The sequence below is a fragment of the Cygnus olor genome, chromosome 10, assembly GCF_009769625.2.
Source record: "Cygnus olor isolate bCygOlo1 chromosome 10, bCygOlo1.pri.v2, whole genome shotgun sequence".
In the NCBI taxonomy this organism is placed as follows: Eukaryota; Metazoa; Chordata; class Aves; order Anseriformes; family Anatidae; genus Cygnus; species Cygnus olor.
This window is the reverse complement of record NC_049178.1, coordinates 18,827,250-18,854,685: the sequence shown is the minus strand read 5'-3', so window position 1 is coordinate 18,854,685 and position 27,436 is coordinate 18,827,250. Positions and strand designations below refer to the sequence as shown.

At 42.3% G+C, this 27,436-nt stretch overlaps 1 protein-coding gene and 1 long non-coding RNA gene across 4 annotated transcripts in view; one reads left to right on the top strand and one right to left on the bottom strand.

Moving 5' to 3' along the window:
- The window catches only part of LOC121075455 (contactin-3-like), a 97,447-nt gene extending 90,954 nt beyond the window's left edge, over positions 1-6,493 (top strand). For 2 of the 3 annotated variants that reach the window (XM_040568753.1, XM_040568754.1), the window contains 5 exons: positions 80-195; positions 872-1,058; positions 3,550-3,662; positions 5,455-5,623; positions 6,189-6,493. In XM_040568753.1, the coding sequence (XP_040424687.1) occupies positions 80-195; positions 872-1,058; positions 3,550-3,662; positions 5,455-5,623; positions 6,189-6,289 (686 nt within the window). In that variant the 3' untranslated portion in view covers positions 6,290-6,493. Of the gene's footprint in view, positions 1-79; positions 196-871; positions 1,059-2,881; positions 3,016-3,549; positions 3,663-4,044; positions 4,102-4,758; positions 4,861-5,454; positions 5,624-6,188 lie in introns of those variants that run through there. The other variant, XM_040568755.1, reaches the window with a different exon arrangement.
- LOC121075456 overlaps positions 1-27,436 on the bottom strand; it is a 97,870-nt gene that overhangs the window by 1,960 nt on the left and 68,474 nt on the right. Inside the window, exons 2-13 of the long non-coding RNA XR_005822969.1 lie at positions 19,277-19,374; positions 17,032-17,237; positions 15,426-15,632; positions 12,857-12,958; positions 11,662-11,783; positions 10,672-10,943; positions 9,224-9,280; positions 6,171-6,826; positions 4,762-4,985; positions 4,045-4,104; positions 2,883-3,015; positions 40-158 (exon numbers count right to left, since the gene is read on the bottom strand). This is a non-coding gene — a long non-coding RNA (uncharacterized LOC121075456). The remainder of the gene's footprint in view (positions 1-39; positions 159-2,882; positions 3,016-4,044; positions 4,105-4,761; positions 4,986-6,170; positions 6,827-9,223; positions 9,281-10,671; positions 10,944-11,661; positions 11,784-12,856; positions 12,959-15,425; positions 15,633-17,031; positions 17,238-19,276; positions 19,375-27,436) is intronic.

Below are 27,436 nucleotides of genomic sequence, written 5' to 3'. Positions count from 1 at the left end.
CTAAGATTAATTGGAATATAAACATATTTGCACCATTACCAATGTTGCTGATCTCTTGTGTTTTGATTTCCCATTACAGAGCCTACTGTAGCCCCTTCTGGTGTATCAGCGACTAGCCTGTCCTCCTCAGCCATCGAAGTCTCCTGGACAGCCATTCCCTGGAAGATGAGTAGTGGAAGGCTACTGGGTTATGAGGTAAATTCATTTAAAATACATTAAGTCCTGAGTTCAGCCCAATCACTATTGAGAAATCAAGATTCTGTTTAAAAAAAAAAAAAAGTTTTTTTGTTTTTTTTTTCATAAAAGCAATTGAAATCAAAGCAAACAGCTACTTGTTTAGAGTATTAGACTCTAGTAATGCCTAATTTACAGAAGATTACCACCTGTCTTGCTGTCTCTCTGCCCCCACCTTCACCCAGAAAAAGGATATTTTCTTCTAAGCATCTTTGAAAATGAATATGGAATGAAATTGTTTTGCTTTCTATGATGAGTCATGTGTTTAACAGTATTTTCAAACTGACATATTTTTTCAGAATTGCATTTATTTTCGTAGAAACTATTTTGTAAGATACAGTTTTCTGAGTTTAGTTTGTTTATTTCTAGGTGAAGTAATGATTTTCCTCTGGTTGTCATTTTTTAATTCAAGCAACATTTAATATTTCAGTTTCTTTTTTTCTACAGTAAAAAGAGCAGCAAGCTTGAAAGGCAGATGGATAAGAAGAATTTTGTTTACATATTTTTGAAACTTTTTAAGTTTTTCTACCCTTTTCAGCTGAGAAAAAAAATGTACCTAAAGGAGTCAAATGCGATGATGTGGGTAAACGCTCCATTCCATTCAACATATTAAATAGTTTTGTTTTATATCTACTAGGTTAGATACTGGAATAATGGTGGAAAAGAAGAATCTTCAAACAGAGTGAAAGCTGCAGGGAATGAGACATCAATAAGAATAACAGGTTTGAAGAGCAACTTGGCATACTACACAGCTGTCCGTGCTTATAACAGTGCTGGAGCGGGTCCCTTTAGTGCCACAGTAAATGCTACCACAAAAAAGACACGTAAGTATATCAAATGTATGATGGGTAGAGGCATAATGGGATGTTAGCATTTGCAGGCAAATGAAAAATAGACACATTAGTGGGAATCACGGTACGCATAAATGACCTACATTTTCATACAGACCAGAAGAGTTACACAAGTAAGTCAAGCATAGATCTTCTGTTTTCTAACCTCTGCTACTTTAGCACAATAGTAAGTAAAACTCAGCTATGCCAGTAGAGCTGAAATAAGATGCATCCTTTTTTTGTATAAAACCTTTATATTCTTCTAGTGGCTGGAAGAATTTAATAAATAAAAAAAAAAAAAGTGGAAAGAATAAACAGTGACTCGTTGAATTTTTCAGGGTTTTATAACGTATTTATAAATTCTCTAGGGCATGACTTTTGCAGCGTAATGATCCTTGTACAATTAATGCAAAACAACCATTCACATCCATTGTTTCCCCTTTAAGAAGTTACACAAGAGGCCACTTTCCTATTAAAAAGGAGAAATGAAGCTGGAAAACAGATTGTCAAAGGCTGCAATAATTTTTCTACAGATGAAATGTGTTTGGTATGCTCTTGCATTGTAATACAACTCAAAATCAGGGTCATCAACCTTGACATATTTCTTCCAGATTCACAAGAATGTACAATTAAATCTGTATGAAAGGTCAAATTCCCTGGTATACTTACTAATGTCTTTCTACTGAAAGTAGTTGTATCATCAATATTATGAAATAATACATTCATAATAATAATTTTAGATGTAGAAATAAGTGTCACTGTCTATCACCAATGGCTAAAACAACTCAGATTAACTGAGATTAACTGGAAGATCTGCCTGAGTTTATAAGGTAAGACGTTACAATTATTTAATATTTAGGTCTTACAATACAACAAAATCTTCTGCAACATAATGCATTTGCAACATAATGTTCTGCCCATCAGCTGTAATTCAGAGAAATATTAGTGTGGGTGACTAACTTTAAGCATCCGAGGAGTCTTACGGAAATCCATGTCACTATTTGCATACTTAGTATTGGACGTGTAATTACAATAGTTACAATATAGTTTGGTATTATTACAAATTAAGTTCTGTTCTGAACACCAAAGTTTATTGGAGATTTGGGTAGGTGAAGCGAATTGGAGCCCTTTGAATCGCTTCTATAAGTCAAGTGGTAGATAGAGGATTACAGTTTTTATATATAATTACTCTTCTTTTTTTCAGATGACGTTAATATTTAGTTTTGGATTTAAGAGTGTGACTCATTTCTTCTCAAATTCAGCATTAATATCTGAGTGTATAAACTATTTATAAATGCTATAATACTCAAATCTCAGGAGTAAAACAATTTCCTCTTAAATTTACACAAATTGGCTATTAGTGCATCAGGTTGAATCCTATTTAGTATTTAGAATGAGGCAAATTCTGCAGGGAAAAAAATAATCTTTGAACAATTGTTTGACTTTAATTCATGTAAGTTTTGGTCGTATGTTTTGTGTCCATGTAGTGCTAAACTGGATAATCAGGTGGGTTTTTTATCTGATGGCTAATGGAGCTATCTGTGCAAAAGAGTTTAAAAATGAAGGGAAGAACTAAAAACACAAGCATGAGCGCATGCACAAAACTATTTAAAACCACTGTTAGTTTTTAATAAGGGATGTCTTTAGCATCAAAGCTTAGAGCAGTCCACCTAAGCAGCAGTTGCCTCCACTAGGTGACAGCAACAGTAAATTGTTTTCCTTAACACATTTAGAAAAGATTTTAATAGTTGAGTGGTTCACTGCATGACCCATTTTCTGGGAAGCCAACTTGAGGCATCTGAAAAGGTTTGTACTTACCTTCACCTTTCATGACAGCTTGGCAGTTTCAAGATGTATTGAAGTGTACAGCCAAAAGCATGCTACTCCTGGGTTGTTAATGATCAACAACAACAAGAAGTTGCTTGGCCCACTATTGTTCCAACTGGAATTACTGAAATGGTACAGACTGCATTTCAAAATCATGTCTCAAGTTAACAACAAAAGAAAAAAGCTGTCACATATTTGTACATTACAAACATGTTAAAGGAAATCAGCATAGTATATAGGTTAGTATATTCACTAAGACTAAATTTGCCTAACAATTTATTGTGAAGTATTTGCTTATTCTTGAAAACATACTAAAAATGGATAATGTCTGTTATCATCATTGGTCTCATTAGAGTATGTTCTAATTGATCACACATGTCTTAAGACACATGCTTTTGTTTGACAATATTTAATGAAAGACCATCAACAGATAATACAACTTCAGAAATAACATTTATGTGCCATTCTATTTCTCATTCCTTCTGTTTTTTCAATTTAGTCTCTGAACCATAAAGTGTACAAATGACGAGGCTGTATTTGAGTTGCTTTTACATCCAACATGTAATGACAGTCAATTACCTGAGCTATTATTTCCTACTGTAGAATAAATCACTAATGCCAATTAAATTAAAGTCATGCTTTTATTATGTATTTAAAGCACCCAGTCAACCACCAGGAAATATTGTGTGGAATGTTACTGACTCCAGAGTAATCCTCAACTGGGAAGAAGTAAGAGCCATGGAGAACGAGTCTGAGGTGACTGGGTATAAGGTACGCAAAAAAACACCAACAGAGTATCTGAAAGCAATCCACACTTCTTTATCTTGTCTGTTTGCAAGGCAGTAAGTTTAAAAGATGCATATTTCAGTACTGTCTCTTTTTTCTAGATTTTAATCATGTTCTGATGTCTCACAAACCATAGGCCTTTTACCATTAATGGTACATTAATGCTTTCTATTGCTGACCAGCTAGAATTATTAGTACCACATATCAAACTGAAGTACTTCTCATATTATTAAACCTTTTTCTTCTTACCTACAGTGAGACATGCTCATTGTCTTTACAGAAACTATATCACCACATTTATTCCAAAGCTGATCAGTGCATAAATCTACAAGTATTTAAATATGACATGTATCTTAAGTATACTTACGAGAATTGCTGAGGATGTTCTTGATGATCAGTGTAGAGCCGTATCCCACATGATACATACCTGTAAAAAAAGATTTATTTGAAGATTTGACTGTTCAGTGTTCTCGGTTTTATTGGCAAGAAATACACGTTTAAAGCTTACCTAGCTTTAGCTAGCACAGAAGGTAGCTGAACGAAAAGCATCCAACGTACAGTTGCAAACTGCATCCTCTGTCTCCTAAAGCACTTTCAGGTCTCCCCATTGAAAGCATTGCTAAGTACATAACAATAAGCTGAATTTTGATAATGCTGGTTAATTTTACCCAAGTAAAGCATTTAGGGGTGTCATTTTTATCCCCCAAAGCAAGGGCTCTGCAGTTAACAGAAAGCTGATTTGTCAAGCAGAGAACATCCAACAAATGACCTTGAAAGCACAAGAGCAGCCGTAGCGCAGGCGTTGTGCAAGCCAGCCATATGGTTGTGTCCCTCAGAGCTTTTTTCAGCAAAGCACGACATTAGGGAGCATGTCCCAAGGGTGGCAGCATGTAGCACAGAGCTGGGAAGGTTCTGAGATACTGCTGTAATTTAAATGAATACAAGGTTTGGTGGCAGGTCATCATGTATATAATTCCAGTGGCTTTGCATTTTTTTGCTGTCCACTACTATTACCATTATTTTGGTAGAGTTTGGATTGCTTTTTTTTGAGTTTTTCACTGCAGTAAGAAACTCTCAGGCTTACCTGATTGTCAATTTTGTGAAGCTCTGCCAGGGAAATGCGCTGGATACATATATTCTTTGGAATATAACTCCGCTGGATCACATCCTTGTCCTTAGGCGGTCCAACGGCACTAGGGGTTCTTTGGGCTCATCAGGCCTACGGACCAGCAGAGAGGCTGTTGTTGCTCTTAAATCCCTCGTCTGATCATACTTGAGTAGAGAGGACTTGACCTTTAGATGTAGCTCCTGTTGTTTGAGACATAGCACATTGTATGAAGTTAAGTTTCGTGGCAATAATTAATCAGTGCTTGCAGAACATGGTCTGTAATTTTCACATTCTGACTTATCTCCTTGCTCATACTTTGTGTTGGCTTAAGTAGTTGATCTAGATAATGACTGATTCCAAATGGTGGAGTAATTTATAGAACAATACATTATTAAGATACTCAACAGAATATATTATTCATTATCATTATACATTGTGCCATTTTAGATTAAAGTTGGAATAAAAGACATTGTTTCATGTTACCTTCTTTCACTACTTCTCTAGATACTGAATGCAATTCTGCTCTGTAATATTTGCCAAAAATTAGACCTTTTTTAAAGACCTAAATCCTTGTTTTCAAGAATCATTAATAAAAATTGCATGGCAGGTCCTACTGGAAGAAATAACCCACTACAGCTATGCAAAAGATGGTGTTTGCTTTTGTTGCAGGTTTTGTACAGGACAAGCAGTCAGACCAATATGAACATTCTGAACACAGACAAGACAACAGCTGAAATTCTGCTCCAGCTTAATGACGATTACATTATAGAAGTAAAAGCAACAACTGATGGTGGAGATGGCACTAGCAGCGATCAGATCCTGATTCCCAGACTAGCAAGTATGTTGAAGATGAATCACTTTTGTTTTGTCACATGTGTTTGTCCTCAACAAATATCAGAACCTGCTTTATACCAGCCACAGTACAAAGAGACTGCCTCTGCCTTAGCATAGTGAAGCATTACTAAATTTGCAGCTGACACTAAGCAGTTGTCACAGCTTATCTGTATAGGAATTGAGTCCGTATTGATAGGAGAAAAAAATTAAAACCTGTATGTTGTATGATAATAAGGTAATAAAAAGAAAAGCAATTAACAATCTTCATGCCCTTATGCATGACAAACTTCATTCTATTGAATTGGTAAATTACCATGTAAATTGGTATTAAAAAACACTTTTAAAAAAATGTTTCTCTTTTTTTATAATTATCTGGAAAGTAAAGACTATTCATATAGTTTCAGCATCTTGCAATGCATTTTTATAGCTTAAAATATTTTTCTAAATTTTATTGCTTATCAAAAATATAAATTTAAAGTATTTTTTGTTTAGAATCTAATAAGAGTAATAATTTGACACAGCAGATACTCATGCTTTCATTTAATCCTTACCTTTTTCATTTGTCACAGGTATGGATGCAAGAGGTTCTGGTCCACCAGTCTTGAATACATTCAGTCTATCCAGCTTCTTACCGACAATATTTTACTTGACTCTTAATTCAGTGTTGTGATGATGCATTTTCATTTGCTGGAAAAAAAAAAAAAAAAGGAATCAGTTATTACAGAAAAGTGCTTTTTTTAAAAAAATGCAGTGGTTAATGCATGTTTTTCTTCTGACGTGTTTTTAAATTCTTTATATTTCACTGTAGGTTGAAGTAAAAATATCGTGTAAAGTTTAGCAAATCCTTTAAAAAGGAATCTAAAATGCCTTAATACTTGAACCAAAGGAGTTTACATATTACATACTTCAGATACAATGTAAAAGAGAGGGTGAAAGCAATGGCACTGTGATCAGCTACAAGGAAGAGTTTAGCTCTATGAGAAATTCCATTTTTGCAATGACAATGAATTGTTTTGAGTATGTTCTGTATTGTTATGATAACACCATTGTACATATGAAAGATGAGATCAGAGACATACCTTCAAATCAGAATAGAAAACATCAACCAACCGGCAGTTCTTAAGACAGTGTCGTAATCCAGGAGGTTTGGATCCGTTTGCTTGCTGCCCTTTACACAAGTTATTCTAAATCTAGCACGAAATGAAAGCTAAAAGGTAGAGAAAAGTCACAGTATGAATGTTAGTTTTGCACAGTCCATGTTGGGGTGTCCAAGAGGCAGGGCTTCCACTACTACTCATAAGAAATTATCTCACAGCCATGTTTCAAAGAAGGCTCTCTGTTTTATCACAGTGCACGTTTATGTACCCTTCAAGCACCTGACTCTCCTCTTAATCAATAGACTTCTAAGTTAATTTCCTTACATCTCTGCCTTACATTTTGTAACCAGGTTCTTTATTCATAACCAAGTTCTCCCACCTTCAGGATTGTTCTAATTGCCCTTCTCTGAACGCCTGTCATTGTGTTTTGCTAACAGAAGTGCCCATTTCTAAGCATTACTGAAATGCAGTTGCACCATGGCCTTACCAAAAGGGACTATTACCACCTCCCTACCTTGTGATGTGGTGCTTCCCAATATGCAGCCCAAAATTATCTTGCTCTTTTGTCTACCACACTGCAACGTGAACTCATCCTTAGTTCAGTGTTTGCTGTTACATTCATAACTCTCCTTCCAGCTGCTCTTTAACCAGTTCAAAGTATTTCACTTGGTCTGGCACTGTAATGCACCCATTACTATCATGTAATTCCAGTAAGTTTATGGCAATAGTATAGTTTATAATACAAAAAAATACACGAAGACACTTCAAGCTTGATATTACAGAGAAATCTATGCTTTCTTTCATAGCAATATATTAAAGATACATTAAACCTGGTACATTGGACTTAGTTGTGAATTTAGACCAAGTGAGCCTTCTAGACACCTTTTAAAGAGCTACCCACACCCATGGTAGAGCAAGTGTTCACGTGACATAAAGCATATCCTTTTAAAGAGCTTCATTTTTAATCTCACAGTATTATTACAACACACAGAAATATATAGAGAGAGAACCAGGATTGATGAACCCATGATAGCACTGTAGAAATACCTTGATATGCACTCAAATAGCAAATTACATTATTAGTATCACATCCATATGAAACTATGTGCTAACTGTTGAGGTAAGCAAGATCTGTATATACTGTACATACGTGGTGATAAATGGCTAGTTGCTTTTCAATGTGGCTAACCAATGATGTTTTCAGACACTTGCAAATGGGGGGAGGGGGGAAAATGAAGAAGAGATGTTACTAGTAAGTATACAGTTATGTTTCATGCAACAAAGGGTGAATCTTTCTATTCTTGTTTCACAAAATTCTAGTTCACGTTCCTGTGTTGCCATTTTCATGCTATTACGTTGTATTATTTAATTTCTAGTTATATATCTCCATGAGATATGTACCAAGTACTTTGTTTCATATTGAAAAGTTTGAAATTTATCCTTAAACTTCCAGTCGTGTGTGTATCCTATGGTTATCTGTATGCATTTTTTTCTATTATTCTAATAAATATTTATTACATTGAGGGATACAAGGCTATTTCAAAGTATTACTGCCTGTCCGTATTATGTATTCACACACGTGGGGATTTACCACAACTAAAGTCCTCAGCCTACACTCTTCATATTCCTGCTAACTGTCCCTTCCTGGCAGGACAGGAGTGGTTTCCCTTGCGGTAGCTCTGCTGCCGTAAAACTAAAATCCTAACCTATGCCCAGGCCTATGTCCCCATCTCTCCCTGGAGGAGTCATGCCCAGAGGCAGGGACGCGAGGTCCAGCTCCAGGTGCTGAGCTCCCTCTGCCCATAGGTTTGCAGCACGGCAGACAAAAAGCCGCCTCGCCTTCCCTGGCTTGCTTTCCCATCTATCCAATTAGGCTGTTTCCTCTTCTCTGAGATGAAATAAAATGTAATTATATTAAAGAAGAGTTGGTTCTTTTTAGTAATTTATGTTGTATATCACTATTTATCATTAAATTCCATGGCCTGTTTTCCCCTGCAAATTGCCTATTCTTCACGTACTGCAGTTTCCCATAAAGCTGGTGACTTTCTAGCACTAAAACCTGCTCCGTGGAAACATGGGCAGAACAAAAACCATATTTTAAGTTTTCAGAGAATGGAATACATGGCTTCAATGTAACCTACATAACGGGGAGCTGATCCAAATGCTGCAGTAAGGGCTAATAATAATCCCAATGTGTTTCTAAGTATACATGCAAGAGGCAAGACTAAAGCCCTTTTCCTTGAATAAAGCAGGTTCTTTATCAGATGACTGTAGATGGACATGTGCCTTGCTCCCTATTTCACCCCATATCTAGATTAGTCTTCCTATAAACTGACCTCTGTTTGTTCCTAAGCTCATTCCAGTTCAGTTAATGTTTATTTGCTATAATAAGACTGACTTAATGCTCCAGGGAGAGTTGGAAAAAAAATACATTACTACTGGGAAAGTATTGGAGGAAAACATGAAGAGTCATCAAAGGATAATGTGAGTTCCCAAAGCCCGCTTACCTTTCGCAGGCTTTTCCAGAGCAGTTTCTGTCACTAAACAAGTTTAGGAATTCAGTCCTGAAAAAAAAGAAAAAAAGAAAAATGTAGCTGCATTCCTCCAAGCTGCTTAATAACGCTCAAAACTAACAAACAGCAAAGCCAAAAGCTGGCATGAGGCAGAGGGGGAGAAGGGGCTGAGAGGAGGAGGCTGCCCTTGGAAGGACAAGCCCGGCCTTCCTCTGGTCCCTGCGACACCTACGTTTGCAAGCAGGGACGTGAGGATGCTGCAAGGGTGCTGAGCACCCGCAGCGCCATCACCACAGCACGCTCGGCGTCACTGCAGGAGCGCCACCAGCCCCATACATGCACGCAAGGCAGGCTGGAACCACCCCCAGCTGGAAGCCCTTTCTGGAGGTGGTGTGAGCCCTGCGGTTTGGGATGTGGAGGTCTGGCACGTGAGGGGCTTGGGGGGTTGTTTTAGGCGTGGGTTTAAAGTTACCCTGCCCCACTATTCCCCCAAGACTTGCTTTCTAAACAGTTTCTTGTGCCATCGGATTTTTTTTTCCTTTTTCCCTGGCACACGTTTATGCGAGGGGAACTGATGTCTCCTGTGACTGAAATCCAAATTTCTCTAAGAATTAAAAAAGCCTTTTTCTTTGGACAGTTTACTCCATCAGATATGTTGTAAAAAGGCAGAATCCCTTCTGAATACAAAATGAGTTAAAAACTAATATCACTTTAGCCCTAAGAAATATTGGAGATCTCCATTTTCTACTTAATTTGCCTTTCACCGGTGGATTGCAGACGTGGGCAGTGCCTGTCAGGTTATATATGTTATATCTTAATAACAGGCAATAAAGCAAGCTGTCCTGCATGAGGGAATACATTAATCTGACAGCTTTCTGTCTGAAATAAATAACAATGGAATATTGTGAAAATAAAATGAGTTTGTAAACAGCCACTCTCTCTCTTAGGAAAAACAACCTCCTTGATTGTTTTATGCTAATGCTTTGAACTACTGGAAGGCAATAAAAAAGGATATGTTTAGCAGAGATATAACTGAGTGTACATTATTGTTCTTTCATCAAGCGTGTTTGATAAAAAGCGGCACTACTTTTCTTTAAATCTGATGCAGGTATAGTACACACTACAAAATGGGGGGAGGAAAAAAAAGACAGTATGACACTTGCTATATCTCTAGCTATCAGTTTTAACCTCTTAGAAAAGAGCTTTTGTGTGAAGACCTTTCATATTTGCCTTCCTGGCACAAACACAGCTTGGGTTTCACTGGGAAGCAGGACGTACAGCCTAAAAGAAGGAACAGGCATTCGTCTTCTTCCAACCTTAAACCTTTTTCAGCAGCCTCAGCCGGCAGAGAAGGGAAGCTGCCTGCACCCAGCTGAGCCCCGAGCCTGCCCCCATCCCCTATGGGAGCTGTACCTCCCCCAGAGGTGCTGTTAGTGTCTCACCTTCGGTGTGGAGGTGCTTCCAAAGCCAGCTGAGGTGTTTGGTGGCGGAAGTCTCGTTACCGTCAGCAGAACCGGTCACTACCACGCCGTCAGGGCACTGGCTGCAGGACGAGGAGATGCAAACAGGGCCTTGGCATCCTCTCAGGTCACCCTCTGGTCTCCTGGGCAGCCGCCATCCTGCCAGCCCAGCGGGGAGTTGCTGTGGGCAGCACGCTGCTTCCAAGGCACAGCCAGCACAGCAGGCATGACCTGCATGGCAGGCAGGTAGTGTCCTGCCTCAGGAGAAATAGATACTGCTAGGAGATACCCTGACAGCACACAGGTATGTCTGTGTGTGCCGTCACTTTCCATAAACACAGACACTTGGAGTCTAAGATAACGCCAGGCAGCCACCAGTTTTGACTCGTGTCGTGTTTTCCTTGCTCTGGTGGGGGCTGTGCTGCCTCTGCCACTGCCCTGCCCTACGCTAGGTGCGCCGAGCAGTTCCCTTCCCAGCTCTCTGCTGTTCCTATGAACAGATGCAAACACCACCTTTCCTCTTAACCTCTTTCTCTTACAGGTCCTCTTCACCAGCTTTAGCTACCAGATACATGCTCTCGTTCATCGCCATGCCACAGCGTCTGCCATGGCGCTCGTTATAACTCCAACCACACTCCCCTTTTGGTTTTGAACTGTTTTGAGGCTTTTCAGTTTGCACATGAGTGTTCCAGAGATGCGTGAGGCCTTCATGTGCATCTGTCCTTCGTTTCTTTCCCATCTCCAAGGGTCAAGAAAACTTCATGAACTCATTTGGTATTAAATTTTGGTACTAAATATCTTCTCTTGAGTTCCCTGCTGGTCTTTTTCAGGTCAAGAAGTATCTTTGAAAGTCTCTTTTTCTTTTTTTTAACAGACAAGTACTGGAGATACACCAGTAACTCTGGGCATATGAGCATTATGTAGCATCACTAAGACACTTTCTTTCCAATGTACCTAAGACTACTTTCTTACCCTTTAAGAACATAATTAGTCCCTTGAGGTCTGGACCATGCCTGCTTTCTGTGCTGTGCTCTTCATGCCATCCCGGCGATTAATTCCCCCTCGGATGGCAGAACGTCAAGGCATTGCAAATGCTGAAAAAGGAAGAATCAAAAGCATCCCATTAGGAGCCTGTGCAACCTCAAGATGTTCATTAATTCAGCCAATGACAATTTAAAGTCAAAGCAACTCCTGTGACAGGGGAACATCCCAGAACTGTCCGTCAGGAAGGAGCCCCCTTTGAGAGAGCCTGGCTCACTGCTGCCTGCCTCTCGGCCCCTCACTGCTCACAGGACCAAGAGGAGGGAGGCAGAGCCTCCGGTGCCAGCTGAGGATGCAGGCTGCTGGCTGGAGCCCTCCGGCAGCACAGGCAGGGGGTTGCATTCCCTCAGTCAACGGTTTGACCAAGAACCAGTGACCAAACCATTACAAAGCGGTGCCTGTCTGTGAGGTGCGACGGGCACTTCAAGGCATGCGCAGGGACTTATTTTTAGGCACTCTGCTGCTCTGCAGCCCTTGGTAGAAGCACAGATTCGTTTTTGCCATACCCAAGGAAAGCGCTGTGAATGCTCCCCTGAGACCAGAGCACCTCCGTGTGCTCCCCGTGCCTGCTCATTTAGTGGGAACACCGAGAGCCGGGTGATGCTTTAGGGCCACTTAGCAGGAAAGGTGTTCAGCAGCACTGTTCTCCCCGGTGATTTCATTTTAGGGGATCTTTCCCTTTTATGCTGGCACACGAGCAATGGCCTGTTACATCAGCTCGAGACATAAAAAGAAACAAGGCACAGAAAACAAGGGAAAACCCTCTCTTTCATGCCCTTTATGATACAAACAATAAATCATTTTCCCAGCTGAGGACGTGAAAAGGAGTCTATCAAAAAGGACATATGTTTAACAAGGATCTCTCTCATTAGCAGTCCAAGAAGGGCCATGGTTAAAGCAGACAAATAATTTAATTTTTGTCACAGTTTCTAACGTTGCCACCAAACAGGCAGTCGGAGTTACACTTGTCACAACACTCATTATCTATGTGAGCACCACAGCTCTCAGCTGATTGAATGAGCTCTGCAGCAAGAGCAGATTATTTCATCAGCTGCATCTGATTGTCATTAGTTTTTGGATACAGGATGTAAATTGACTACAAAGACAGAAAATATGGCTTTCATACCTTTATGGCAGTTTCATGAGAAACATAGAGGAAAACTCTTCTGCAGCAGCCAGAAGCTTCAGCTCATGTACTGAAAACCAGTGTCTTGGGGTTTTGTGTTGCCTTGGAAACATGAAAAATAAAATAATATTTAATTACTTATTTTCAAGCAACCATAGTATCCAGTGCTGGGCGCCAGATCCAAGACTAATGAAACCCTTACCCCAGTTTCAGAAGATTTGTCTGGTCAGGCCTTCTAAACAAGGGAAGGGCCAAGGAAGAACAAATCTCAGCCAAGTTTCACTTGTGATTGTGTTTCTAGAAGATTTATCAGAAGTTTTTCACAGGATCCCCACGAACACCCCCCTCAGACAAGAAGAGCCCACCATGGCTCCTGTCACTCACGAGGACAGCACCCACACGTGCCGGGGGCTGTTACTGAGCTCCCAGGATTGAGAGCGAGCCTGGGAGCATCGCCCACGCCAGCGGGACGGGAAGGCTTTGGGCAGACGCTCGCAGCAGCTCACAGAGGTTCCTTCTCGCTTTCACATCCACGACTTTATCAACATTGTCATCTGCTTGTTTCTGAAAATATGCGCCCTCTTCCTTCAAAGAGACAGCAGCAGCTGGCCTGATAAACATCCATGCAAACACTCAGACACGACCTATGTGCATAAACCCCACATATGCAATTTGTACTGTTCCTGCTCACTGGCACAGAAGCAGGACTCCAGCACCGCTTCCAGCTTGCGACGCTACGTGAACGTGCCAATTGCTATTTTTACATCTGGTCCCAAGCTATTTTAAGCAAAAATTTGCTTAAAAAGACACCTCAAGGCAACCTCATCCTTTAGTTAGATGTTCATTTCTAAACAAGCTGTTACACAGATAATGTTAGGTTTGCTTTCTTTTCTCCAGTTTTCCTCAGGAAAATCTCCACAAATCTCTTTTGACTCCTGAAGGTTAAACCGGCTCCAAGAAAACTGGATCAAAGGGAAAAACAACTTTATACTAGAAGCACAGAAGTATTTACATAACAGAAGATAAGCTCAAACTTCACATCTACCATACAGACATGCTTATGAGAAGCGTATAAAAATAGGCCATTTTCAATTTGATTGGGGAGGGGATGAGCAAACGCTTTTTATAGCTAATGTAAGAGAAGAAAGACAAGGCTGGCAATCAGCACAGTTTGCAATGCATCTAATTGAAAAGTTCCAGCATTTTCAGGATTTCCTGCCTGAAGGAGAAGAATCTCTTGGAGCCATTTTCATGCACAAGAGGAAAAGAGAATAAAGCATCCTGCCGGAGCCTGGGGATAACGCTTCCTCGGAGCAGCAAACCCAGGATTGTGAGGAGCCCTGCTAAGCAAGCTGGAGGTTCACAACGTCAGACGACAAACCTGCCTGTTGAGTGGGGAATGACTGCCAGAAACAAATGGATGAAGGCAGCACTTGGAAAGCAAGAAGAGAGCTTTATTTCAGCCTCCTCTTCTGTGCTCCCTGTGCTCCTCAGCTGCGACCACAAATTTCGGCAGTAGTATTTTTGTAATCAGTCCTATTAGTAGACAAGTTGATGTAGGGTTGGTCATTGCAGAACTATAATAAAAATGAGGGAAAAGAAACATTTTTTTCACGACATACATCCAAGAAGTGTCCTCTTTTGGGCCAGCTCTGGTACATTCAGAATAATGGACAGCTCAATACACACATCGATGTTTAGTCTAATGGCTTCATCATCTCTCCTTACAGATGTACTGGAACCAAACCCATAAACGCTTCGATATCAAACACCCACTTCTGCCTGCCCTCAGCAGGAGCAGAGCTATCCATTCCGTGGTTAATTAGCTATCCTCTATAAAGCAATGGGAAAGGCCATGCTTTCATTTAGACCCATCTGGTAAAAGCTTTCTTGAAAAGATGAGACTTGTGTCATATTTTGGAACTATCAGAGCCAGAGGTTGCCCAGCAGAGGCCATCTGTCACAGATAACTGCTCCCAGTCCTCCAGATTATCAATTAGGCCATAATGACTGTTTCCATGAAAAGGTGACTGAAGGGTCAGGAACAGATCCCTCACACTGGCTGACCCGTGCCCTAGGAGCCTCGCAGTTGAACCTAAAAAAAGCCCATGTGCTGAGACGAGGGCTAGGACATAGATTCCCAGCACACAAAAAAATAAAATAAAAAAAATATATATTACAGAGAAATATTTCGGCCCACTCAAGGTGCAGAGCCCAGGGGTCTTCCTAAAGGCCCTCACTGTCTTTCCTTCCAGAAAATACCAGAATTCGTGGGGTTTTCTGAGTTCAGGTAAGAACCGAGATGCTGCTGCATGTGGACACTTTCCTACTTAGCTGGAGGATGCACTAGAAAGTGTTGGACAGGTTCAGTTCCCTCCCCTGGCCCATATTTCTGATTTTCTTTAAGCCCTGTGTATCAGAGCCCTCCACATCTGGGATGAAAGCCCAACTTCTAGATATGAAGATACCCTAATATCTAGACCCAGGTTGTGCTACCCAGGCTCTGTTACACACAGCCCATGGCACAGCCACAATCAAAACTTCACGACCTAATTGCCACAAACCTCACCTCCTCAGTTCTTGAAGGAGCCTCAGACCTCAGCAGGCCTCGGATCTGATTTTCTTCCCCTATTCTATGCAGTTTCAATTCATTTCCAAAGTGCTGTCTGCTCTATTCTCTGGTTACAGAGCAGCTGAAGTGCAGTCGCACGAGTCCTGCAGTTACTAAAGCGGCTTCTGTCTCACTGCTCTTATCTGGGCAGCACAGGGCTGGGACCTGCTTGTAAGGAGAGAAATTGCTTACATAATTTATGATGCCTCTTGTTGTCAAAATAACCAGACAAGCTTAAAAATATAAGCAGACACTGTTAGGAACAATACACTTAAAATGTTGAATTACACGGTAGAGGCACAGAATGGAAAAGACGTGAAATTATAAGAGAATAAAAATGCAAGGTATTAGAGAAATGTCAAACCTTTCCTGTATTTCACCCATCAATAACACATCACACGCTGCTTTAAAGACAGATGTTGATGTCCAGGTAGCCCAAGGGAGATATTTGAAGTGCCAAGCAAACATTACGGCAGTAGTGGACACTGGTGGTGTGTCACATGAGCACGTGTAACCTCCAGGAACAGACTCACCAGACAGCTCCTGTACCTGGGCTTTTCAGGCATTTTCCATTAGTGATATAAATAAAAACATTTGGATATCTGTTTATATGCACGGGACACCTAAGTTGCATGAGCACAGCAACTCATAGGCAGAGAAAAGAGCTGCACAGAAGAACACACCGGAAGGCCCCAGAGCATCCCTGCTGGTGGAGGGAAACCTTTCCTCTGCACACCTATGGCAGGGCAGGACCCCGGCCCCCAACTTCAGATCCACTCCCTTACATGGATGAGGAGCGATGCATAAAGTGCATATGCAGAAGACTGGCTGGCTGTTTTCTAAACACCTGAGAAGACGCTGAATGCCAAGTTTTGGATGGACATGACACATTTCAGAAATTAAAATACTAGCTTCATTTTTTTAACCATATCAGTTGGATTTCTATCTGTGGGAAACTTTTCCTCGGAGAGGCTCTTTTCATATGAACAGCAGGGCAGGGAGCAGCAACAGCGTGAAAAGAGAGATCTTGAAAAGCGGAGACACTGCAGAAGGCACTGCATTTGCATTTTAAGCTACATCTATTCCCCAAATGCTCAGACACATGAAAGCAAGCCTGGATTTTTATGTAGCACCAGATCTTTCCATTTCAGCCTGAATTTAAAGGTCGTATGTGTTCAGAGCTTTCGCACTTACCCCAAGCAGCCCAGCCCAGCCCTCCCTGGGAGGAGCCGCAGGCCAGGTGCCAGACCTGCCTCAGGGAGTAGAGCCCCACGTCCGACCCTGTTCCCAGTGACAGCAGCCCCAGTACAAGGGGATGCTGAATGGGACACGATGCTCTGATATCGCTGCCCTTAGCAAGAGCTTCTTGGCACTTGTCAGCGCACTGACAGCTGAATCTTTCCAGCCACGTAACTCTAGTGTGAGAGGTAAGCAGCCGAGCGAGCCCCACCGTCCTTTCCACAAAACACAGTCCCACAGGAAATTCAAGACATTTAAACTTAATTTTAACCTTTTTCACCTTCGGGAATCAGATTTACTTTAGACCGGGCTGAAAGTTTCCTACCTGCCATGGCAGTTCTGCATGGGCTTTGCGCCGTGCAGCTGGAGGGCAGGCAGGGGTAATGCTGGCAGCAGCCAGGCAGGGCTGCAGGGCAGTGATGCTCAGCTCTGCTTCCCACTCCTCCTCGGCCTCCCACGAGGTGCTTGGGAACCGTCAGGGTTGTCAACACCACTGAACTCCCCAGTATGCCACTTCCTTCCTTCAGCGGCCTGGAGCAGATAAAAAGGGAGATAAAGAATGAAACTCTGACCCTTGTCAGCTTCCAAACGAGAACCACCGGCGTGGCAGCATGTCTGAGTTTCAGGCAAGGGGCAGACCACACGCTGGATTTACTGACACAAACGCTGGTCTCGGTTATTGAATTTCTAGCGCTGAAGGAGCTGGCAGGAAAATGATACGTATGCAGAATGGAGAAGAGGTGAGGGTTTGCTTTTGCCTGTCAATATGTACAGGACTTGAATGACTGTTGGTTTGTTGAGGGTTTGTGATTAAATTGATAGGGCTTCTGCCTAATTATACTGCCGATATAGATCGGCAATTAAACAGCAGTAAAGAAGCAGAAGCCAAGATCTCTGGAGTCACCTGCAGTGCACGGGAGAGCCGGTAGGGAAGGACCCCAACGGGGCAGGCACAAGCCCAAAGGAAACCCTCCAGAGGGCTGCTCCTTCACCTCTTCGGGCTGCTCCTTCGTCTCGCACAGGCCGGTGAGGAGGAGGCGGCCTTAAATCCTCCGAAGGTAACGTGTGAATCCCAAAGCTGTGAGGGAGAGGGCAGGCAGAGGTGGGGACATCCCTGGTCTCACACGCTGACACCCACCAGTGACACACACCAGTGCCGTGAGCAGGGGCAAAACCCAAAAAAGCACCCGGGCTGCCCAGCACGACCCCTTCCAAGGTGCCTTCCTTCCCCTCCCTCCTCTTCATGATCCTGCGAGCCAGCTTCTCCCATAACTGACGGCAAGTGCCTACCCTCCCAAGAATATCACTTTCGAGATGGGCTTGACATGCTCAGAAATCCCCGAGGTACTGGCTCAGCGCTTCGTTACAGGGTGGGTTCGGGCCTGGCAGCAGCTGCTGTCAGGTGCACAGCTGGTGTCACCAAGCGAGCAGGCTCGCTTCTCCGACACTCAGCAAGGCAAAAGAGCCACCGGGGGCTCCTGAAGACTCAGGCTCTGGCCCTCTGATTCCCTTGCACGAACGCGTTTATGCTTGGCTCTATTGCCTCCACAAAAGCTGGCGTTTAGGCAGCTGGTGTGCTGAGACCACCACTTACCCTAATGAAGAACGGAACAGAACTGCTTGGAGTTTGGTGCGGATTTTTTTAGCCGCTTGTTTGTCTGTATCTAGGTAAGTCCCTTGTCTTACACTTGGAGAATATTTTCTGAGAAGGACGGGGTTTCTGCCTGTAAACCTCCTACCTAAAGGCATCTTCCTGCGTTATCCCAGCCCCCCAGGCATCTGTCAGCGATAATATTTGACACTGCGACATCTCCCAGCACCACAGAGCCCTCTCAGCCCCAAAGCACCACGAAATGCGCCACAGGACTGCCTGCAGGAGACCCACTGCACTTCTGCCAACAGCACAGCACCACACTCTGGATCAGACCATGTGCTAAGCAGGAGGGAGGAGGAGGAAAACAGATTCCCCTTTTCCCTCTCTCCCTCCGATAAGTCCACACCTGGCTATTGCACTGGCTTACTGCATCTGATGCTGCCTCGTACCCCGTTGCATTCACTCCTTATCTCTTGGTCTTCGGGCAGGCTGTAGATCTGGTACCAGTCCGGTACTCAGGAAATGCAAAATGCTACTGATGGGCCCAGCTGAACTTCCCCAGCACTCTTCTTTTCTACTATATCCTCTCTCTGCTTGTTACACTAAGTTACCCAGCTTTATTGCTACCTTTAGGGTACAGGGTAGAAGTTCTATAAAGTAGCAGCATCCCTGTGTGCAAGTCAAAAATGATTTTATGTACAGCATGAAAACATTTGTAGCTCACAATGGCTGCCTGAAATGGGGTTATATAAAATTGCATCTAGTATCAAAAATTTTGAAATAGAGAAAAAAAATCTGACACCTATAAAATAGAAATATCGTATATTACTTTTAAACCCATTATTTTATGAGAAACGTGGTCACGTGGCATTTAAATAAGCAACTATCTCAGGATTCAGTGCATCAGCTGAAAAATTTCATGGTCAAGAATGGGAGAGAAAAAAAAAAAAAAAAAGGCTTTGGATCAGTTGCTCACCTGTGGCACGCTCAGCAGGGGCCTGCCCAGGCTCTCCAGCACAAGCAGCTCCACGGCTTACAAGAGGCAGCACGAGCGGCACAGTCAGGGCGGATTGCCTTTGGGAAGGGGAGCAAGAAAAAAGAAGGTGAAGCACCACAGAGTCAGTATTTGGGGAATAGTGAGGAGTATTACAATAATAAAATTACCTTGTTTACCCTCATGGACTACTACAGAACGGATCACTTAATACAAGGCGAACGAAGCTGTCCCACACGAGCATCTCCTGAGAAGGGGCTTCTCCCTGAACACAGTTACAGGGACTGGGGCCACGGCCCCAAGCTGGCTGCCCCGGGGGTTAAACAAGTTGGATGGCACAAACCGTCCCTAGGGCAGCAGCTTTCACTACAGAGTACTGCCATAGGGGAGCAGCTTAGAAACGTTTTGCATATGAAAATGCAAAGCGAGCACTTACTGTGTGAGGACTGATGTTCTTACGAACAAGTTATTGACAATATCTAGCTCTTTTAGAGCAAGTTCAAAGCCCACAGATGAAGCCCGGGCCCGTCAAAGAAAGAAGGAAACCACTTTTATAATTAGAATTTTTTATTAATCTCATTCTAGGCTATTAGGCTGAGGGCTCCACACTTGATATCCACGTTTGTAATTCAGTTCTTATATAATGGACAATTCTTACATAATGGGCAAAAATGTAAAAATAAATAAATAAATAAATAAAGTGTAGAGTAGAGATATTTGTGGTTTCTTACTGCGGTTAAAAAAAAAAAAAAAGGTGAGTTCAAAACAGTTTTAAAAATGTCTCTCTCAAAAACAGACACTGAATAATAAATCAATAATTAGCAAACGTTGGAGTTGCAATACAGAAATTTCTGGCCTAGTATAGATGCAAGGCAACTGTATCAATGGGGAATTCTTGGCCTGAAAACCTAATGCCTTTGTACAGTCAGAAGGTTAGAAAAAAAAAAAAAAAACCACACATCTATCTCCTTCCCCTTGATCTGCAACAGGCAACAGAAAGCACAGGAGCAGCCAACAAGAAGGGCTGTTCAGTGGCCAACTCCCTCATCCTTTCCTTAAACATATATAAAGCTGGATGAAGAAAAGACAAAAAGGCAGGCTGATGTGTGCCAGGCTTCACATTTCAGACTTAATTCTGTCTCCTGATCGTGCACGCATGCCTGGCTAAATGTAGTAAGGCAAGGGACTGGAAATTACCAAGCAGGTGTTTAAAAGACATCCGTAAGCAGTTCTGCTGTAGTCTAATTAGTGCTCTAATACATATTACAGTGCCGAGTCATCATTATTTCCTCTTCATTAGCTGCTGATATATAATGCATCTTTTAAAAGTCTTACCAGTTTTCTTTCTAAAAAAATAAAAGAAAACCAGGAGCTTATTTCTCCCATTAACATAACAAAGGCAATAGGAATATGATTAATGCATACCAGCTAAACTATTTGCATTAAATATTAAAAAACAATGCACCAGCTCAGCCTAATGTGCATTTGCAAATTATAAAATATACTTGTCAATATTAACATTTGCACCAAAATGAACTGCCATTTTAGAAAGAAAAGGACAGAAAAATAAACCCTTTACTTCTAGCTGTCTTTTCATAACTGCTGTTCCCTGTTCCATTTATTTGGAAAGAGCGAGACCACCAAGTCCGCCAGGACGCCTCGGAGTTACTCGAGGCACGGTCTGACGGGGCAGGCAGGATGTGTCTATCTCGCAACCACCCTGCGAGAGCCATCGGTGCGGCTCGCTGCGGCTGGTGGCAGCGCTGTTCCTGCCCGAGCAGGCGGACGGGGATACAGCATTTGCCGAAGCGCTGCCGCTCCTCTCCCCGGCCTTCGCCGGGTGCTAGGTGCCACTGCAGCTGAACTACTTGCAGAGCCCCTGACACGCGTCCTAAGAGCAACCACAGCGATACAGAAGCACCTTCAGAGCCAGGGTTTGTCAAAAGTCACTGTGCATCCTTCGGAGCACCTCTGTCCACCGGGCACCCTTGGTACCTCTCCCCCTTCGTGTATGAAAATTAACAGCTAGCAGAGTGGAGGAGATTCAAGCGCTCCTTTCCTGGAAGTTGCTGTTACCTCTGATGCCCCAAACTCAACTTAAAGCTGCTCTGCAGTTCTGCTCCCACCTCCTCCGACACAGCAATAGCAGATGCTTCCCAAACCGATCCCTTACAAAATGTAACACCAAGTCTATAACGAGGTTTTACTGCAACAACAACAGATTTCTGTCCTTCCCTGGAGATCTACAGAAATCTGGTTGATTTTCAGAAGAACTCAAGCTTTGGGCCATCTCCTCGCTATGGAAGGAGGCAGCTTTTTAGTTTTAAGGTTTTTTTTTTTAGTTTTAAGTTTCAAAATCACCACGCAAACACAAGCCAAGAGATGCCACGGACAGCGTAGGTAAGGCTCAGTGCCCTCGCTTTATAGGCAAGGAGTCAGCAGCTAACAGGTTACACAATTTAGCACGGGCTATTCAATAAAAGAGTCTCAGAGCCTGGGTTACAATCCAGAATCTTGTCTCCTGCTACAGTCTTCATTTAACTTTGCTACAACCACCTTAATTATTTTCTTTCGTTGTTAAAGGCAAAAGCTCAAGCATAGCAAACAGCATAAAGCAGCGTGCGATGCTTAGAAGGACGCTTGATGGGATTTTGTCTCCTTTGCTGCAAATACCCAGGACAAAGAGCAAAAAGTTGAAAGTAGATGGGCAAATGAGTTTTCTTGTTTAGATTTTACAGTGTGGTTTTTTTTTTCTTATTTTTATTATTAGCCAGGAACACTCTGAAGTTTCCAAAGGAAAGGGTAATGGTGTCAAGAAAATTTAACGTATTTGAGATGAATTCAGTGCAGCTCTATTAGCTTTAGGTCTGCTTCTTTTTTTTTCCCTCATTTTTTTTTTTTCTTTTAAAGACGTTCACATCTCAATTTAAAGAAACTATTGAACCACACATAACTGGAGTGGTGTGCTATACCTTGAGGCATATTAAAGGAGCCAAGAAGCACAGCAGTTTGATAATATCTTAATGCACCATGGAAATAACATTTGATTTCATATATTGATCACTCTGTTTACAGAGCTTTAACTGAATAAGTGCAAGTTTACAATTGGTGCTGGTCCTTAGCCTTGTTTTCTGTAGTGAATAAAACTGACTGAAGTGTAAGTGTGGGAAAACAATCACATTTTATGACCTTAGAAGTGATATCCATCCACAGTAATGAAGCATGAAGGTTTCTTAAATCTACACAGAAGAGCAGTCCATTGGAGTTATGCTGACTGGTCTCTCACCTTTGATTTAAAATCCTTTTAAGTGGATACTTACAGAAACATGATTTTAAAATGTATTTTTAATTGAGGTTAACCTTCAGCTTTAAGAAAGTCAGAGGAAGGACTACTTGCTTAATTCCAGTTCCAGACACTTCTGTAGTTGATCAGTAAAAACTGCAAAAATGTTTTGTATACTTAAAGTTTTACTTCCCCTTTTGTCTGATTAAGGGTTGCAGGTATTTATATTGCATCCTAACTGTTGGTTACTCAATATACACAGGTCCATTGGTCCAAAACATCTTTTACCAGTGAGACTTTTCAAGTTATTTGGACTTGGCCACTCCAGCCACCACCCACTTAGCACACGAGGAAGCAACTGTAAAATCAATTCATTCAACAGCCATTTCTGCGGTATAAAACATAACTACCCATGCAATGTTGATGGTTTTTTCTGGGTTACAGAAACTCATCATTTATGCTGAAACCAGGTTCTCTTTTCCCTCCATCCACCCAAGAACAACCAAGCAGTGCTGGGATGTGCTGACAGCCGCAGCTCGCTGCCGCCTGCCAAATTCCCGGGCCGTGCGACGGGGCTGGGCTCTCAAAGCGCTCCGCACCCACCACGCAGACCTGTGTCAAGATGTTTGCTCTAGCTACAGATGCTGGGTCTTAACAACAATTCTCAACATAATAATTAGTTCGTATATCTCGGTCTTACAGTAGCCTATGTGTAAAAGTGTTTTACAGTTGAATAACTGTGATTCTCTCTATGTAAAACAGGCAGCATCAGTATAACCCTTAGAATCTAATAAAGATTCCATCAGTGTAAAATCATTATCCTTAGGCAAGAAGGGAACCAATTCAATTATAGTGTTGGTTGAAAAATCAAGGGTAAAAAGTTGTAGTACATATTAAACTTGAGGCTGGAAAAGTTGTAGTACATATTAAAATGGTTACTACAAAATTTGTGCATCCAGGCTAACAAATGCTAATATGTTCTTTTGTTACCTTCTAATTTATATGATTCATGTAAGCCTGCAGCAAGAGAAACTTGTTTTAAATTTCATCTACGTTAAAAAATAGCAATGCGATGAATTGCAAAGTTATTAGCATTCACGTCTAGTTGTGTTATTAAGCTGTACACATCAAATCTGGTAGTACAAGTACAGAAATGTCATAATGAAGTAGAACAGCATTTAATCAGAAGAATTTCTAAAGGTCATCAGAGCATCATATAAATCCATCCATGCATGACAGCAATAAGAAAAAGAGTAACTGAAAGAACACAATGAAAATAAACTTCAATCTTTGAGCTTTGTTTCCAATAGTAGAAGAATTAGTTAAATTTCATGCTGAGAGCACAGCTAAGAAAAATGCTGAATTCTGTAGCTTTAATTAATGAAAGACTAATAAGACATAGATAAGGAATTTTACACAAGGGAGCTAACGAGGTATGTACACTGATAGATTCCAACGAACAGCTGATCTCGTACGTCTCCGTAGAACTGAAAAGAAGTGTTCAGTTCATTTTTTTCTTCCTCATTAGCCAGATGAGCTCTAAATGATTCAGTTTAAACAACCAATGATTTATTAATATTTTTTGCACTCGTAACAACAGCCTGACTGCTTTAGGACATGTATTATACGCCTGATACTTGGCAGCACCCAACGTTGGAGCCATTTTAGTATTTCGTGGTAATGGTTTCCCTGCCGAGCGCTCTGACGCTCCGGTTAGAGCAGATACAGCGGTCACCCAGAGCCAGGCACCGGTACCCTCGGCCGTGTTCAGCCACACCTCGTTCTGCACGAGCCCTAATTGATTTCAGTGGGACACCTCCCGAAGAAAGTTCAGTTCGCGGTGATTAAAGGCACCGGAGCCTGGCTCGCAAGGTGCAGCTGTAGGGCCTGGAAAGGCAAGGCAGCGCAGTGGCACACAAGTAGAGTGAGACAGCCGAAATAACTAATTCATCAAAGACAGCTTCTGAAGCCCTGCACGTACCTGTGACTTTCACCTCATTATTGGCTTGAACACAAAAGGATGGGCCCGTTGTTTCGGGCCAGTCCCAGCCCCAGGCACTGCCCGACCAGGCGCACGGAGCCGGCTTCCATCCTCCGGGTGGCCACGTTGGGGCAGCACCAGGAGCACTGCACCGGGGACCTAATCCTTGGTTCTGTTTCAACATGATCACTGTTACCTTTTAATGATTTAAAGGATTAAGGATTTACATTTTTTGTAGCGGTAGTTCTGTGTCAAATCCAAGCCAGCTATATTCCTCGTGCTGGCAAAGAGAAGAGCCAGCAGACAGAGGTGCTTTGCCCCGATGCACTCATGGTGGCCAAGGCTCCTAGCCCAGACACTCCTGTCAAGTGGCTCTCTGGGCTTCCTCAGCTGAACAGAAAATGGGAATTTCTTCTGAAGTAACCACTTCTCTCTGGCCAGCCTGTAAATGCTCTGGTGTTGTGTGTGCACCCACGTCTGCATGGCCCTTTCGCTCTGAAAGGAGCGCTGATCGTGGTGGAGGACACCGGGGATCTGGCACTAGAGGAGAGACAAAATACAGCCCCTATGCAGTCCTAGAGCAACAAGCCAGCTGGATTATCGTGGTACTGCCACTTACCACGAAGAGGAAAAGAACACGTGCTACTCTCTGCATTTCACACTGACCTGGAGAACCCACCACCATCCCTGCTGCTCGCACTACGCATGAGGATGGCTCCCAGCCCAGCTCCTCCATGGATAGAATTCACAGGAATATATAATATATAATGTATAATATATAATATATATATTTAATTCTAACAAATGACTGCAAAAGCAACAGACAATTCCAGAGGCTGAGTACATTCTCATGCATCGTTTTCAGATTTTTTTTTTTTTTAATTCATTAGTGTCTGCTCTAAATGAAAGAATTTATAACCACGCTCAGGTTTCTTGAGAAATCATCCTAGCAGCATGTTTACTGAATCAGCAGGAAAAAGGAATAAACAAAATGAAATCAGAGAAGAAAAAAAAAAAAAAAAAAAAGCACCATCAAAATAAAAGCAAGAGAAACTGAAAAAATCATGAGATTTTAATCCCAAATTAAAACCGCAGTGAGGTTAATATAAAAGTTATTCTAGTCACTCCACCCAATTAAATGAAGTAAATCACTAAAGCATGTTAAGTGCCTTAACTATTGCGATAATTAAGAATCAAACAGAAATCAAGCATCTTTGAAGGATTGACGATGCGCATGCATGAACAGGGGACGTGAATGCAGAGGCAGGGCAGGAAGGTGGGCATCCCGAGGAGGGACCCCTGGGGGACTGGGCCAGCTCCTTGCCCTGCGCCAGGGAAGCCCTTTCTGTAGGAGCTGTGCCCCTGCCCGACCGCACTCTGCTCCTGCTGAAGCCCCCCTAACACTGGCACATCCCAGCTGCAGCCCAGCGCCAAACCACAACCGTTTGGGTAGGACCCTGCAGTCCGTACGTCTCTCCTTACATCCCCTTACATCGCCGCCTTGCGCAGCCCACCTTCCTGTGCTAAATCAGCGAGTCTGTGCACTGCTGACAGATATTTTAATTAGCAAAATTAGCAGCCTAGAAGCACACAATTTAGATACAAGATTTATCTGCTAATGATAATTTCCCAACTTTTCGGCAAGAGCTGGAGCTGCGCAAGCTTGCTGAATACGAAAACACTGCGCCAGTCTGAACCAGCAGCCTACACCCAGACCCCACCACCGACTCCCCGACTTTCAGAGAGGTTTCCAGTGAATCTCTTCTTCAGAGTCAAATCATCCCTGTTTATAAGGGACCAGTTTTTCCTAAATTCCACGTATCTAGGGCTTGCTTGCTTTCAGAAAGCTAAGCTAAATATTTCAGCGGAGTTTTAATGATGCAAACTTTAAGCCTGCAGTCAGAAGCCTGCTTTGTCTAGACAAAATGTGCTCGTATTTGGAAAGAAGGGCTACAGACGGGTTCAAGGGAGGGAAAATTGTCCTGCTGGAGTGTTTTGTTGCATGAAGCCTCCTGGAGCACAGCAGGACATTTTCACAAGGTGCATTGACCACAGTGAAGGAGGCATCATTTTGTACTTTGTTTTTGTTTTGTTTGGCCAATTCTGTAGCTCAGGAGATAATAAATATCCCTGACGGTTTACTCAGCCATGTGGCCCTGCACTTCAGAGCAGGAATATTGTTTGAAGGGCTAGGCGCATACCAGATTTAAAGGGCTTATAAGTAATTATTTTTAAAATTTCTTCCTCCACTTTGCCTTTGCACATCTATTTTGCCTGATAAAAGTTTGTGAATAAAATGCTCACTAAGAAAAAAATAAATTGATTTTTTTCCTCTTGTTATTCCTATTTGTTTTCACTGGAAAAAAAGCTCACTGAAGTGCTCAGGATGGGATTTCACACACTGCAATCTTACCTCAAGAACGTAACGTCTCCCACAGCATTGTACAAAGGAAGAGACTACAGCAGCAACGTGGGTTTTTTCATCCCAACCACTTCTTTATTGCTAGCAAATAAATACAATTACACGTTATGCACAATAACCCATGCTAAAACTATGAAATAGCTGCAGCGCATCTAAGTTCATTTGCGAACTATCCAGCCTCCATTAGGGTAAAAGAGAAGAAAAGAGAAAACTCACAGAAGTACAAGCTCCCTGGTTGTGTTGGCAGCAGGAGGGAGCCTGGGTAGCAACAGGAGCGATCTCCAACCCCAAAGGCCAATCCACCACTCAGGCAGCACCAAAACTTTTATTAGAAGCCTGTAACGCTCCCCACCCTGCAGTTGCATTTGCAATATTACATTTAAGAGGCTCGTTTTCACCAACTCCAACTCATAATCCGTTTTTTGCCTTGAACCACAGAAGAGCTAAAACGGCTCA